This window comes from Cynoglossus semilaevis, chromosome 5, assembly GCF_000523025.1.
Source record: "Cynoglossus semilaevis isolate Cse_v1.0 chromosome 5, Cse_v1.0, whole genome shotgun sequence".
Taxonomy (NCBI): Eukaryota; Metazoa; Chordata; class Actinopteri; order Pleuronectiformes; family Cynoglossidae; genus Cynoglossus; species Cynoglossus semilaevis.
In genome coordinates this window covers 1,251,274-1,266,055 of record NC_024311.1, presented here as the reverse complement: position 1 = coordinate 1,266,055, position 14,782 = coordinate 1,251,274, and the positions used below count along the sequence as shown (strand labels likewise).

Here is a 14,782-nt window from a genome sequence, read left to right as displayed (position 1 = left end):
CCTTTCCTGTTTAAACAAAGATTATTTTGTGTGCTCTACAGCAGCGGTCCCCAACCTTTTTCGTACCAAGGACCAGCAGGCCAGTATCAGCTGTTACTGCGGACCCGTAATATCTTTGCCATCGTTAAAGATCATTAAATTTTAAAAATAAACCTTTTTGACTTTATTGTGTTCAGTATCAGTCTAAATGACCTGTTGTTTTGAAACATTGCCAGATTATTTTCGAATGAAAAAAGTAAAGGGCTATGACTCGATTCTTTTTTAATTAAGTAAATTAGTAAAACTGAAGTACATTTTTTTGTGTCCGACTGTGATCCTAAGGACCAGCAGGCCAGTATCAGCTGTTTTTTTGTGTCCGACTGTGACCCAGTACCAAATGACCCAAGGACCGATACCGGTCCCCGGACCAGGAGTTGGAGACCCCTGCTCTAGAGTACGTGTAATGTAAATGTGTGTAAATGTTACACTTGCTTTATGAGAAAACTAAAGAGGATTGAAGTCATTGTCAAATTTTCTTACAAGAGTTTTACTGTTGCATCGAAGTACGGTGAGAATCAGGGTCCACACTTCAGTTCCACACAAACCATAGGCCGCAACTGCACACATGTGACCGGTCCATATATACTTCATCCTGCAACAGACATTGGGTATATGATTAATCTCACATTTTTTTTAATAAAGGTACATTTTCATTTTATTTATTTTTACAAAGAATGTATAATTTTATTGGAAGGAATTTTTTTACTAAAGTGAGTAAAAAACTAAGAACCAATGGTTAAGTACCACCACCAATTTTTCTATATACTAAGATAAGATTAGAGAGTCATTAAAATGAAACAAAAAGTTCACAAAGCTTTACCGAAAGAACATTTTTTCAAGTTTATTTTTTTGTTGGGAAAAAGGTCCCTCCTTTGTTTTTTTGATAAATATCATTTATTTTCCAAAACATCAAATGTGTCTGCAGGGGTACAAATAATGGTGTGCAGTGATAAAGTAAAAAACACATTATTTTCTCTTAGTGCTTTACTGAGACTTTAATTCCAATACTTCCTTTTTATATTCCTCCCCTAACACAATTTAAGGACCATTAAATTCAACCATGACATAAGCAAATTGTCTTTAGTTTAGCAGGAAGACTTATGGTTCCCGAGTATAATGGATCCGGTGTGCTTCGGCCTAATTTAGTGTCTGGAGCACAGTAGTAATGCTGCAGGTTTTATTTTGATCACAACCGTGTCAGTTACAGTTTTAACGCTGTAAAAAAACAAAACAAAGATTAAACAGAGAGAATGAGGGTGAAAAAGAGAAAGACAAAAGGAGGTGAGAAAATGTTGACGTCTACGAAGACAGAGCAACAGAGAACAGAGCAGAAAGAGGAGAGGGAGGGGAAATACAGAGCAGTGCAGCTTACCGGAAATAAATCTATCTTTTTTTTTCTCTTCAATGCAAAGACGCCGTTTGACAGAAACAAATGGCTTTTTTGCACTTTTGGACTTTTCGCTCTTAATCAGCACTTCAGAGAAAAGTGCTGAATTCAGACGTATATGTAGTTTTCTGCACGACCTGGAAAAACTTCAACTCCTGTTCACTATGTGAGAATTCAAATTAGTTACTAAAACCCTGTAGGAAGCCAACGTGTGTGTACTGAAGCTCAACGCTGTAGTAGAACATTTTGTATCTTAAAAAAATTGATAACCTATCAAGCAGTGGGCTGGTGAAATGGTGGCCTGTGGTCAAAATTTGGCCCATGACCTGTGCCTTTTGTGGTTCACAATCTGAACACCTGCAAAAGGCTTCTTTCCATCACTGTGTTTTGGATTGGTCAGGATGTGTACATGGACTGTCAACTCCATGCCAATGATGGCCTGAGGTGAGATGAATTTTTATTTACTTAGCTTTTAAAACCTATCCCCTGTACAGGTACGTTAAGTTATGAATTCTTGAGATTATTTATTTACTTTACTTTGTTTTTTTTGTGTCAATACTTAAAAAGAAAATGTTTCTTCAACCCCCTTTCCTCACATATTTCTTTTGTATTCTTTGCACGGGTTTGGTTGTTTATTTTAATTTGAATTAATGTCAAAATTGAAAAGTAATTTCATTGTTTTTTTTTTCTGAGCCCTGACCAGGAATTTAAACCCTGTTTTAAATTGTGGACCTTGATGTTTGATTCCTCTTCAGCAGGGATAGGCAAACTAAGGCCCAAGAGCCGGATGCGGTCTGCCAAACTTTTCCAAATTATATAATTTATTTATATAATCATTATACTTCTGCCTTTTTCCTGCAATACCCACATTTTCCCAATAGACGGGGTACAAAATGATAACAGCATTTTAGCACTTTAGCCTTTATGGATGACTTTTACATGTCATATATCTCAGTTCACATGGATTGACCGTCTATTTGCTCCTGACCCGCCCCCCTTGTTCAATTTTAGGACAATTGTGGCCCACGAGTCAAAACGTTTGCCCACGCCTGGTCGACAGGAATTCATTTATCAGCTAATAATTAAGTGCTTTTGAGTATAAAATGTAATAAAGCTTTGTAGTTGATTAATTGATTAATGTTAAATTCCTCGTGGGAAATAACATTGTAATAAAGCTTTGTAGTTGATTAATTATACATGATAGTCATCATGTGTTAAATTCCTCGTGGGAAATAACACGTAAAGATTATTCCTGATTAATAACATTCACAGAGTTAAAAATAAGGGTGCGGAAAAATGCAGCAGTAAATCTGCTGCTTATAAGACAAGAAGACAATGCGATGTGAACATGTGAAACCCTACACGTTTCTATAAATAAAGCACAATGCAGGAGAAGTGAAAGCAAGTGTTAGCCTGGTTTTAAGACCAGGTTTGTATTTAATATGAGCTGAAGCAAAGACAACTCTGTCTGTGATTCTCTGTCCCTGTTCTTTTTCGACGATGAACTCAACAGTGAGTCATCGTCATGCACAACAGCAACCTCTGAGTGTTGTTTAAAATAAAATGCTATTGCCATGATGCAACAACAGCTCCTGTTGCACAATTACTGAGTTCAGGTGCAACAGACAGACAGTGCCGACAGTAAAAAGTCTGTGCCAACTATTTTCAGAAAAGCTTGTCTCCCAAACACGATAATTTATCTTCGGTCATGAACTTTGGGTCAAGACCGAAAGAACAAGATCCAGGATGCAAGTGGCTGAAATGAGCTTTCTCCACAGGGTGGCAGGGCGCTCCCTCAGAGATAGGGTGAGGAACTCTGTCACCTGGGAGGAGATCAGAGTAGAGCCGCTGCTCCTCTACATCGAGAGGAGTCAGCTGAGGTGGCTTGGGCATCGTATGCACCCCTGACACCTCCCTCGGTATCCCAACATAATCCCGCTGGAGTGATTATGTCGCTGAGCTAGCCTGGGAACGCCTCAGTATGCCCCCAGAGGAGCCAATTTACCCATTAAATAAAAAATTTTTAAAAAAAAATCAGTCAAGCTGATGTCATTTATTTGCCCAATATTCCAATACTCCTTTTCAAACTTTGAAACACCCCAGTGCAATTCAAGAACTTCCCGAACTTTCCAGCAACATTATTAGCAATAACGTTTATCATACGGTAATGAACATAGCTTCTGCTGTTGTGTGATAATGTCAGACTCACCTCATGGTGCTGAAGGCCACAAGACCGAAGAAAAGCGTGTGCATCATGTTGTAGGCCACATCTGGACGAACAACTGTCAGCACGGAATGTTCTCCCAGTTCCACAACTTCGTTCTTCTCCTCGGCTGAACCTGAACTTCTCCTGCTGAGGAACAGACGCAACAGTGAGATGACAAAGATGACAATGATGCATAAAACATGACAGCTGACACTGGAGTAGCAGCAGGTGAAGATGATGATGATGATGGTGGTTGTGGTGGTGGGTGGAATTGATATTCAAATTTCACTAGCTGTTTTTCCCACAGGGGTGGAGTCAGCAGGTGGTTCCAACAACAGGTTTGGAGAAAGGCCTGAGGACAGTTCAATATGAAAACTGACAAAATGACTCAAAATAACCCCATGGAAGTTAATCCTAACGAATGCTCAGCCAGGATGATTACTTACGGTGACAACAAAACCAATTTTGTTGGATGTCCAAAATATGGTCAATATCAATATACAATACTATGACGAGTATGTGGAGTGGGTGGATGTTTTGGGATGATTTGTGATTAATCTGCTATATTACTTATTTTAATAATTTTGTATATACTGTACACAAACACACCTATATATATGCAGAGGGATATATATGGTGCTATTTTCTTGAAATTTTCACCAGAGGAAACCGAAGAAATCAATCCACAGATGACCATAAATTATGTGTAGTAATGTCAGATGCTGAAATCTATCAGTGATTAGAAAGCAATCCTGTCAGTCGTCAGTGCAAATTAATATAAATTGCTTCCGCCCTGATAGTCACACAAGAAACATCTCATAATAGGTAAAACCAAAGAGCTCTCTCCAGAATTTTGCAACCTTATCATTGCAAAATATACTCACGGCTTTGGTTACAGAGTGATTTTAAAACTTCTGAATGTCCCAGTGAGCACTGTCGGGGCAATCCAACAGAGAATATATAAAAAGTTCATAGAAGAGGCGCATAGAACCTTTAAGATTTGAAGATTGTTTGTGCCGAAGAATGGGTCGAAATCAGACATGAGCAATGCATGCGATTAGTTTCTCCATACAGGAGGCGTCTTGATGCTTTGTTTTTACAAACAAAAGCTTTTTTGTACTGTAGTATTAAATAATGTTTTTTTTCCGTGTTTTATTCAAATTTTATTTCACTTAACTTTAATTTCTGAAATTATTTATCTTGGTTTCTTTGCATTTGTTGGATTGCATGGGTTGTCACCAACATGTGGTGAAAGTTTCATGACAACCGATGGATCAGTTATCTCCAGCTACCTCAGGTTTTTCACAGCTCCTGCTGCCAGCGTGCCACAGAGCAGCAGCAACGTGAGGATGTATGGGTAGAGAAGGAAAGAAGCAGCCAAACGTTCCAGTGTGTCCAGCGGCAACAAACCAAAGGCTTCTTCACACAGATAGAGACTGGCATCGAAATCCCTGCAGGAAGAAAAATATGGAGATGTCAGGAGGGTGAGCGATTTGATAGATCGATCTTCACAGGTGAAGAAAGTTGGACAAGTCTTCATTTAGTTTTGCTAGTCCTGGAGTTTTTCTCCCGAAGGTAGCCTTTTATATGAGAGGGAGGATGACTGTCTGGTCGCTCAGTCTGCAGTTAACAATGTATCAATTCATCTCAAGACCATATTTTCACCTGAATGCTTGAATGGAAAACCATGATATTTTAGTTACCCTGTATCATAAACATCTCCCTGTATTGAATTAAAATAAGTGAACGAAAAAGTCACTTTAAGTGCATCATCGTAAAAACTGTGCCTAATAAGAAGAAAATTATTCTTTGATTCTAATAGCATTCTAATAGGGGGCGGTCATTGGCAAGAATCGGGCAATACAATACGTATCACGATACAGTCGTAGCGGGACAATATATTACGATATACTTGCGATACTATAGGGACAGCGATATTTTGTTTTTGTTTTTTTTTTTGTAACAATTTAAGAAAAAGTAAGAAAAAATGTCAGCATAGTAAACACAAAATGATGTCACATGCCTAACAATAGAACCGCCGGGATTCCAAAACTACTGGAACAGCGGCGCGAGGCTCATTGCATTTATTCAATCAGCGATAGAACAGCGAAAACGCATACAGTATAACCATATTTGATTAGGAAATATTTCAACACTGAGAACAACAATAACAACACATTTAAAATTACGCTGATATATTTAAGTTATTTACTTTCATTATTTTTATTTATTATTAGCAGCAGGTGTCGAACGTATCGTTTTTGGTTGTAATTTTCCTAATTTGACGCTGCCTTTTGGAGTCAGCTGCGGCTGCTGGCGCTGCTGCAGACAGTTCGCCTTTGCTGTCGGCTCTGTGATGCATCATGTGTGACATTATGCTCAATAAAGGTCCAAAACAGCAGTCTTCTAACACTCAAGATCACTAGAGACAAGTGAAGGAGATGAATGTTGCTATAGCAACTTAATTGCTACATCAATGGCAGAAAAATTGCAACATTCTGTGCGCGAAATCCTGTGAGGTCATTATGACCGCTTTTGGCGGTAAGAGGTACATTTCCTAAATTTCCCAAAGGGAACTCCTGAGGGATTAATAGATTAATTATTAAATTATTTATTTATTTATTAATAATAAGTGCTAACTAACTATCTATCTAGGTAGAAATTATTAAATCTTCTTTGTCTTTTGTCTAATACATAAAAAGATATTCTGACTCATAATCGTACACATTTAGGAAAAGTTAGGTAGAGACATGGTTATATTTTTAATTTTAAAAAGTTATTGATTACATAACTTTTGAAACTGTCAAAATGTCCTTCTTGGCCGTTCTAGTGTTAACATCAAATTACTAAAATTTTAACAGCGGGCTCTACTTTTGTAATCACTTGAGAAGAAATAAAAGCATCGGCAGGGTTTTTTGAAGAAACAAATGAAAAAAGTAGATTGCAGTCTAAAATACTTGCAAATACATGCAGTACCTGTACAATTAGTAGCAGTAGCAGTCCGAGGATTAAATGCAACACAAAAAGGAACCAACTCCAAGAAACGAAATACCATGATATTTCCGTGTATTGATATTTTCTTACACTCTTGAATTCCAATAACATACGTGACGTTTCATGGTAACGGACAGTGCAAACCTTAACAGTGGCTTAACATATCTGGTGTACGAACGAGAAGAGAAATCAATACTGGGCACAGTAACTACTGTCTGTGTTTGTGTGCGTTTGCTGTGCTGAACACCATACACACACCAACATACACAGACAGAGGTGTAATAACAGCAGAGCAGTGTGTGGAAGTGTGAAGGCGCCTGGAGTGTTAGTGTGTGTGAATTATAGATGCAGGGGTAACAGCGGAGTATCCATCACACACACACCCTCTGCCTTTGCGTGTGTACCTTTGTCAGTTGCAGACAACACAAATAGCAAGCAGCCATCACACATACACAGGCTCACACATGGTCCTTTAATTATTCAAGAGGCCCCCGAAAATGCACTTGCTTACTTACTCACTCACTCTTCCGCCCTGTCTCTCTTTTTCTCACCCCGTACTCATGTATCTCACTCAATGACGGTCATTTCTTCACTAATTGTGTCTCACTTCTTTCTCTGGAGTTTGTCTGAGGTGTTTTTGGGGAAATCTTGGTTCTCAATCCATTTAGTCTTTTTTTTTTAATCATGGCTCTACCTTAAGTACATTTTAGACTAATTGTATTATATAGGTAGTTTGGGATGAATCTTCTGCAACGCTTCTTTAAACACACACACAAAAAAGTTACCCAATGAAATCCCCGAATGAGCCTCGTTAGAAACGGGATTCTTTTTTTTAAGTCGTTCGCATGGTTCATACTTGCAGTGTCTGTGAATTCCTTGTGCGGACAGGGGAGAAAGTACCAACAAGTTTCCATGGTTTCTTGTTTTAGTTCACAGACTAATAATATCTATCAGCCTCAGGATTGGCTGCATGCCCATTGTTTGGTTTCACAATTCTTATGGTGGTGTGAGTAATTACAGAATATCTATGTAAATGATGTCGGGCATTTCTTTACCTGGTTGGCCCCAGGCCAAACTTGGACCAGATGAATTTAAAGATGTGTTCGTCCGACTGAAGCCGAAGTGCTTTCTGTGAAGACACACACATGAAATTACACACACAGACAAAGAGTTAAAAAGATCAGAGAGCTGGGATATATAAATACGTACACATCAGATCAGGAAATCAGGCCACTTTTTACAGGCTTCTCACACTTACGCTGTAAGCGACCACTGTGAACTAGCCTACTTTTCACGTCAACTATCTATCGGATCTAGAAATGTCTCACTCATTTGTACTAAAGTCAACAGAAAAAAATATTTCTGTTTTTGTGGTCGGTTTTCCCCATTGAGACTAAATACCAAAGCTGCTAAATTACACATTTTAACTCACTGAAGGAGACAGATGCAGATTATTTCCTTTTGTGGTTTTTGGACTTGGGAGGAGGTTGACTGGTAACATGACAACACAAACCAAACAAATTTCATAGATGAAAAAGACTGTTTAGTTTACAGCTAAAATCTATTTTTAAATGTTGTGAATGTTTTACACTCAGACGTGAATGTTACAGGTTTACTGTGAAATAAGCTCTGTTGATTATAATCATGGATTACTGTCTCTTACATGACAAAAAAAAACCTCATCACTTCAGCAAGACACAGTTTTACTTAAAAAAATGCAAGCAAAGAAAACAATAATTCAGGGAAGAGGTAGTAGTACAAGTGGTAGCAGTACTCTAGAAATAAAACTTTGCAACCTATAATGTCAGTAACAATTTTCTTATAGATTAAAACAATTTTTATGTATATATTTGAATTCTGATCATTCATAATTGTGTAATATGTTAATAATATGACGGATATTGTGCTCCATTTGCATTGATAAATGTTAATGCTACAAAACATTCCATCTTCTATAGAAAGATGACTGGTAAGGATTTATGCATTGCATAATCCTTTCATGATATTTTTTAATAATAATTTCATAATTGTAGTTCTTATAACCATGATCAAACCTAGAGATTCCCAGCCTTAGTGGATATTGTAGGTGCGAAAATGAAAACCAAGGAGGAGGAAAAAAGCAGTAGCACTAAAGAGGGAGAAAAAAAAAACTGAGGTTTTACCTTGGTCAAGTAGTTGATGGTAAAGGTGAGCAAAAGAACCATGATGCTGTGGAGTAACAGTTTGATCAGACGAGTCAGAAGGTTTCCAGTCTTTAGACCGGTCTGTGGAAACAAACATGTACATATGAGTGTCACTGTTGCTTCTGTAGTATGGAAAAATAGTACCGGTATCAAAATCTTGTTATGCAAAAACCAAATAATAGGATACCAGATGAGTTCCTGGGTCAATAAAATGACTATTTAAATAACTTTGGAGATGGAGCTTGTTATGCAAAGCTCTCTGATTGGTGGAAACATTTATATATTCTGTTTCATTCAGCATTTAAACAAATATTTTTTCAGAAACCCAACTGTTTTTTTCTCTCAAACTCTGGCTGTAAACAATGCACTCCCCCAAACTAGACGTTACTGATTTAGCCACAAGGGTCCATCCATGTCCGTTAGATACTTTTGGGTTTGATTTGTATAATATTTCACTAAACTTTGACAGAAGAAGAAATGTTTTTAGTACAGTTTAACTTCAAATGAGCACCGTTTTGATGTCATTGTTAACATTAGGAAAAGCTGTTTAGAGTTAGTTCAGAAATAGTTGGACTCTGACCTGACAGTGTCTAATGAAGAGCACAGCCACGATGAAGCTGAGTACCAGCGATCCCAGGATCATAGAGTTACAGAACTGGAGGAGCCACACACTCAGGAGAGAGCTGACCTGAATCAGGTACAGAGTAGTGACCTTTCTCACACACACACACACACACCACACACACACAAACACACACAGATGTGAAATGCTGAGACTGCAGGTGGAAACGCTACTTTCTGTGCTTTTTACACCAGCTCATTTATAACGCTATTAATGCGGCAACACTTAATCAATTGTTAATCAATTAACAAATTCATCAACATCAATTTAAATAATGGATTAAAGGCAAAGTCCTTTTATTTAAGTGTTCTGTCAGTACAGACTGGACAGCTCCAAGACATTTATATTAGACTAAAAAAAACTAGGAGAAAAAAAAATTAACAAAAGACATATATATATGTATATATATGTATATATATACATATATATACATATATATATGTCTTTTGTTAATTTTTTTTTCTCCTAGTTTTTTTTAGTCTAATATAAATGTCTTGGAGCTGTCCAGTCTGTACTGACAGAACACTTAAATAAAAGGACTTTGCCTTTAATCCATTATTTAAATTGATGTTGATGAATTTGTTAATTGATTAATATATATATACATACATATAATATATAATGAAAACATGGTTACTTTTGCTGGAGGACAATGTATTCTAAAAAAAAGTTTCCTCCACTGCTATTGTCTTACAGGCGACAACTGCAAAAGTGACTCTGTCAGAGTTTTAGTACACATATTCGGGTGTCTGAAGTGTCAGCCTACTCCTGACACTTAAGTGATTTTTTTTAAAAATCTGCCAAATTTTGGAAGTGTGTCTCAAACGGAGCTGTTCCGTTTTGCGCCCTTTTGGAAATGACAAAGCAGTAGTTGAAGTTTTCCAGGCCCCCACACTGGAAAGTTCCATCAGTGCTCCCACTCCCACGTGTGCAATGTTCCAGTATTTTCTTTACTTGAATTTGATTGCTGGACCTGTTTTATGTATCACCCAACATCTAAGCCCTGTGCACATTTAGCTTTATTTGCTGGACCTGTTTTATGTATCACCCAAAATCTAAGCCTTGTGCACATTTAGCTCAGCAATGAATAATTTCCAATTATAACATGTAAACATTTGATACACTCGACGCGAGTTGTCATCTGTAACTGTGGCTAACACCCAGTGAGAAATTGCAGCTTTTGTGAGGTTGTATATAAACATTAAAGCAATGTTAAATGGCAAACTCAACTACTAACCACTGCAAAACATTTAGGTTCATTCTTGGCTCTCAACTATGTTTGTTTATTTGGACTGCAGTTCAATGTATGGTTGCCTGTCAGTTAACCAAACCTGTCAGAATGGCATACGGTACCTCACTGCATACATGCACAAAGGAAAAACATTTACACATTTGCCTGTCAGAATCTGTCGATTTATCGGCAGCCATTACTCTCTCATTACTCAACCATGACGGTGGTTAAATACACCCCAAATCCCCAACAGTGGCTCATTACCATTTAAAAGACATAGAGGGTAGCTGTGTGTGAAAATCCAATTTTGCTCAATCCTCTGTTTTTTTTGTTTGTTTTTTTTTTGTTTTTTTTGACCAAAGCATGTAACTTACATTTACAGTAATTTAGACATCAAACATTAAAGTAGCATAAAATCTGCTGCCTTTGGGAAACTGTTTCCATCCATATTTATAATATGTATGCAAACTGTCAATATTTTCAGTATGTATGCAACCTTCAAAAGACAGTCATAGGAATTTCAAATGAAATTAAAACATTTCATTTGATCAATTTTAATTTTATTTTAAAATCATTTGGACTTTTTTTTTCTCGATTTGCTGCAATTAATTAATAAATACGAATTGACTTTTACCCTTCATTTTTCCTCCCCTTGGTTCTGTTCCCCATTTTACCTGTGTTGTGGTTATGAAGTCCAGACAGTCTAGTGTGTAGATTATGAGAGCCTGAATGAGCAGGATGAACTGGTTGAACTGCCACGTCAGACTGAAGCAGAAAGTGGTCACGTACATCAGCCACACCATAACCTTCTGAGGAGGGGAAAAAAAAAAAAAAAAAAACACCCACACACACAGGGGGTCAGAATCACAAAGCTCCCCCTCACCTCCCTTCTGCCATTACTCTTGGCTCGAGGCGTGAAAAGAACAGGAGGAGAGACCACAGTTTTGATTAAGAGAGCTTACCTGCTGTAAAATGCTGAGTTGAGGCCTAAGGTAACAGGTGATGGCTGCCACCTGCAGAGCCAAAAAAGGCAAAGACCAGTTCTCTCTAAGGGAGATGGTGAACTCTACACGAGTGGTATCGATCCTGGAGAGAAGTGAGATGAGAAACGCATAAAAATAAGACATAGGAGGGATGAAGTTCTTTATATAAGTCCACACCCAATGTAGACGTTGTCAGTGTTCTGGTGATTACTTATTTGTTATTTATTTTTGTAATCACTCTGCAATTTGTTATTTATTTTTGTAATCACTCTGGGATTTTCTGACTGAGAGTAAAAACTCCAGTGTCCTTCTGGTTTTCGATGCAGTGCAACAGTAAAGGGCTCACAAAACTCCCACAACTGCACTTGTGAAAAAAACGTGAATAGGTTATGTGCACTGATATTCACTGCCTTGGGATAAGAATTAAATAGCATGAAACTTGAGTTTGTTCTACTGTCTGTTAGTTTAGTTTTTCTGTGAAATGTTAATGTGCTTACAATGGTCCTGTTTAAATTTTTCATGATTGTTATGTAGAAAAAAAATGTGATTAAACTTTGTGAATCTTTTTGTTTAAAAGTTTCAGGGGTCAGTGACCTGTCTATTGATCTAGTTCAGTGGAGTTTCAATATTTATTTCAAATAATTTATGTTCCTACACACACCCACGCACACATATATGTCAATATACAGTATGTGTATGTGTCTGTGTGTGTCTCACCTGTTGAGAATGTACCAGACTCCAGCGAGTGCTCCAGCTAACCAGGATCCAGACAGCAGCCACGCAGTGAGGTACAGAGCAATCACATACACAGCTTGGAGCGAGAACACGGTATAGATGTAGAAATAGATCGGTTCCAGATAGGTCTGAACACAGACAGACACAGAACAGACTGAAGTTCACTACTCATTTCCTGCATCTACGTTTTATAGAAAACAAACAATTATGCATCACAGCAGTAGGTTAAAACTGACATGTTTGTTTTTTTAGATTAATTCAAGGGCAGCAGATAGAGATAATTTTAATAAAAGTCTTCAGGACTGGAATGTCTGGACTGGAATTTCTTTGATATAGTTTGCTAATATTTTTTAAAACATATATAGATCGCTCTGTATGTTGTGACTGCACTAACATGTGAGTATATACAGTATATTTTGGTCTTTTTTCTTAGTATTATTTTTTTAATATGCATTGTATTTTATATTAAATCTAAAAATATATTGGTTTTCAAGAGATTCTGGAAGTACACTTCATTGTTGATTTAGTTAGTTTGTTGATATTACACTGAGTTATTTAAAGAGTAGGCTTAATGTGGTGATAAAAAGGGAAATATCACATTTGTTCATTATGTACAATACAGACAATGTGTTTGAATTTTTCCATTGTCAAGCAACCCATCTGAGTAGTCATGCAAAATCACGTTTCCCCCTTTTTTTTTGACATTATATAATATCAGATTAGACTGAACTTGATTGATTCCACACCAGACAAATTGTTGAATAGTTAAATCTAAAGTGCAATAGCACAGAGACATCCTGTAAACATTGCAGTTAAAATAAAAATAAAAAATTGACAGTGAACAAACGCTGTTGTTCCATTGCTGCCTCCTGGTTAATCCATACATACAGATTTAGATAATGCCACAAATATTAACTTAGTGATGGAATCAGCTGTGCTGCATTCTGTTTCATTTCATGAGATACAAGATCAAGCGTCAAATATTTAACCCAAAATCTTATAAAAATAAATGCTAAAAAAAAAACTACATCCGTTTTGGACAGGTCTGTTCATATCACATACTGTAGAACAGGGGTTTCAAACACAAATTTCACAGAAACTGGAAGGTGTTGACAGCTGCCGATTAGTAAGTTACCTGAATTGGCAGCAGTCTGTAGAAAAGACTGAGAAAAACCTCCTGGTAGATGTTCATTCTCTGCAGGAGATTAATGGTTCTCCTGGACTCTGTCAAGTTGTCATTGATCAAATCTGAGAGGCCTGTGGAGCATGCAGACACACACACACACACACGTTTCATATTATATAACTATGAGGAGCCGGTGATAAGCACAGAGGGAGTGCATAAAAGCTTCTCGAAGTACAGCACTATTAGAGCACAATTACACAGTTTGAAATGTTCTGTCCAGCAATAAACCCACAGACTTTCTGCTTGAGTTCATTCGTTAACTGTAAAAAAAAACTGAGTGCTTCAATGTGTCTGAAATCTTGCCATCTAAACCACAAAAACACAGTCACACACACACAATTCAGATAAAACGGAGTAAAACGTTACAGCAGCAATAATTAGCTGTCTATCATACACATTTATTTTATCTATATATGTACAGTTGAACTTTAAGACTTAAGTTAAAGCAATTTCTGTCTGGCATCAAAGAAACTTTGAGCAACCTATAGTTCTTTTTTTGTCTTACTGTTAATGTTTGTGTCAACTAGCAATCATTCTCTCTGTCTTTTATCTCATACAGACTTCACTAATAATCCAACACGTTTGAGCCACTTGAGACCGCCTTTGAATAATTCATTTAATCATAGCCATTTGCTCATTCACCAACACATTCATCCAGCACACCTAAAGGACTTGCAGTAATTCCCTCGAACAATTTTCCCCATCTTTGCTGACAATCCCAAGAAAATCAGTCGACAAAAACCGAATCAAAAAGGTGCAATAATTAATAAATGACTGTTACCGCCCCCTGTTGACAAGACTCACAATAACTCTATACGGCCATGGGGGTAGTTAGAATCTTTTAACTAAATCTTTAACATATTCTTCAGACAACATATTCGGCAAACGTACACATAAAGCAACCACACTGTCTACAGTTCAGAATGTTTCTGCTGCCATCAAGTGGTCAAAAACATATTTGTTGCAGCGATTTAAAAATAATAATAATTTACTGCTATTATTTATGGAAGGAAAGGACGGAAGGAAGTTATGTAATCAATTGTTGCGTTTGCCAAGAATTATTAGATTCTATATTACAGCTTTCATATTTAAGAGTGTTGTGTAGTTAGGTGCTGTTTTAGAAAATATCACATTTTTGGTTGCCAAAACACTTACATTAACATACTCTGACATTTTTTTTTCATCTTTAACATGCATTAGGAAAATATGAAAAACT

The 14,782-nt window shown here is 37.1% G+C and overlaps 1 protein-coding gene across 5 annotated transcripts in view; it reads right to left on the bottom strand.

Moving 5' to 3' along the window:
• The window catches only part of dpy19l3 (dpy-19 like C-mannosyltransferase 3), a 41,123-nt gene that overhangs the window by 16,116 nt on the left and 10,225 nt on the right, over positions 1-14,782 (bottom strand). For 4 of the 5 annotated variants that reach the window (XM_008309901.2, XM_025055665.1, XM_008309902.3 and 1 more), the window contains 10 exons: positions 13,516-13,637; positions 12,363-12,508; positions 11,625-11,748; positions 11,337-11,471; positions 9,390-9,521; positions 8,789-8,890; positions 7,682-7,755; positions 4,925-5,083; positions 3,636-3,779; positions 520-631 (listed from right to left, as the gene is read on the bottom strand). In XM_008309901.2, coding sequence (XP_008308123.1) covers positions 520-631; positions 3,636-3,779; positions 4,925-5,083; positions 7,682-7,755; positions 8,789-8,890; positions 9,390-9,521; positions 11,337-11,471; positions 11,625-11,748; positions 12,363-12,508; positions 13,516-13,637 — 1,250 coding nt within the window. The remainder of the gene's footprint in view (positions 1-519; positions 632-3,635; positions 3,780-4,924; positions 5,084-7,681; positions 7,756-8,788; positions 8,891-9,389; positions 9,522-11,336; positions 11,472-11,624; positions 11,749-12,362; positions 12,509-13,515; positions 13,638-14,782) is intronic. The other variant, XM_025055664.1, reaches the window with a different exon arrangement.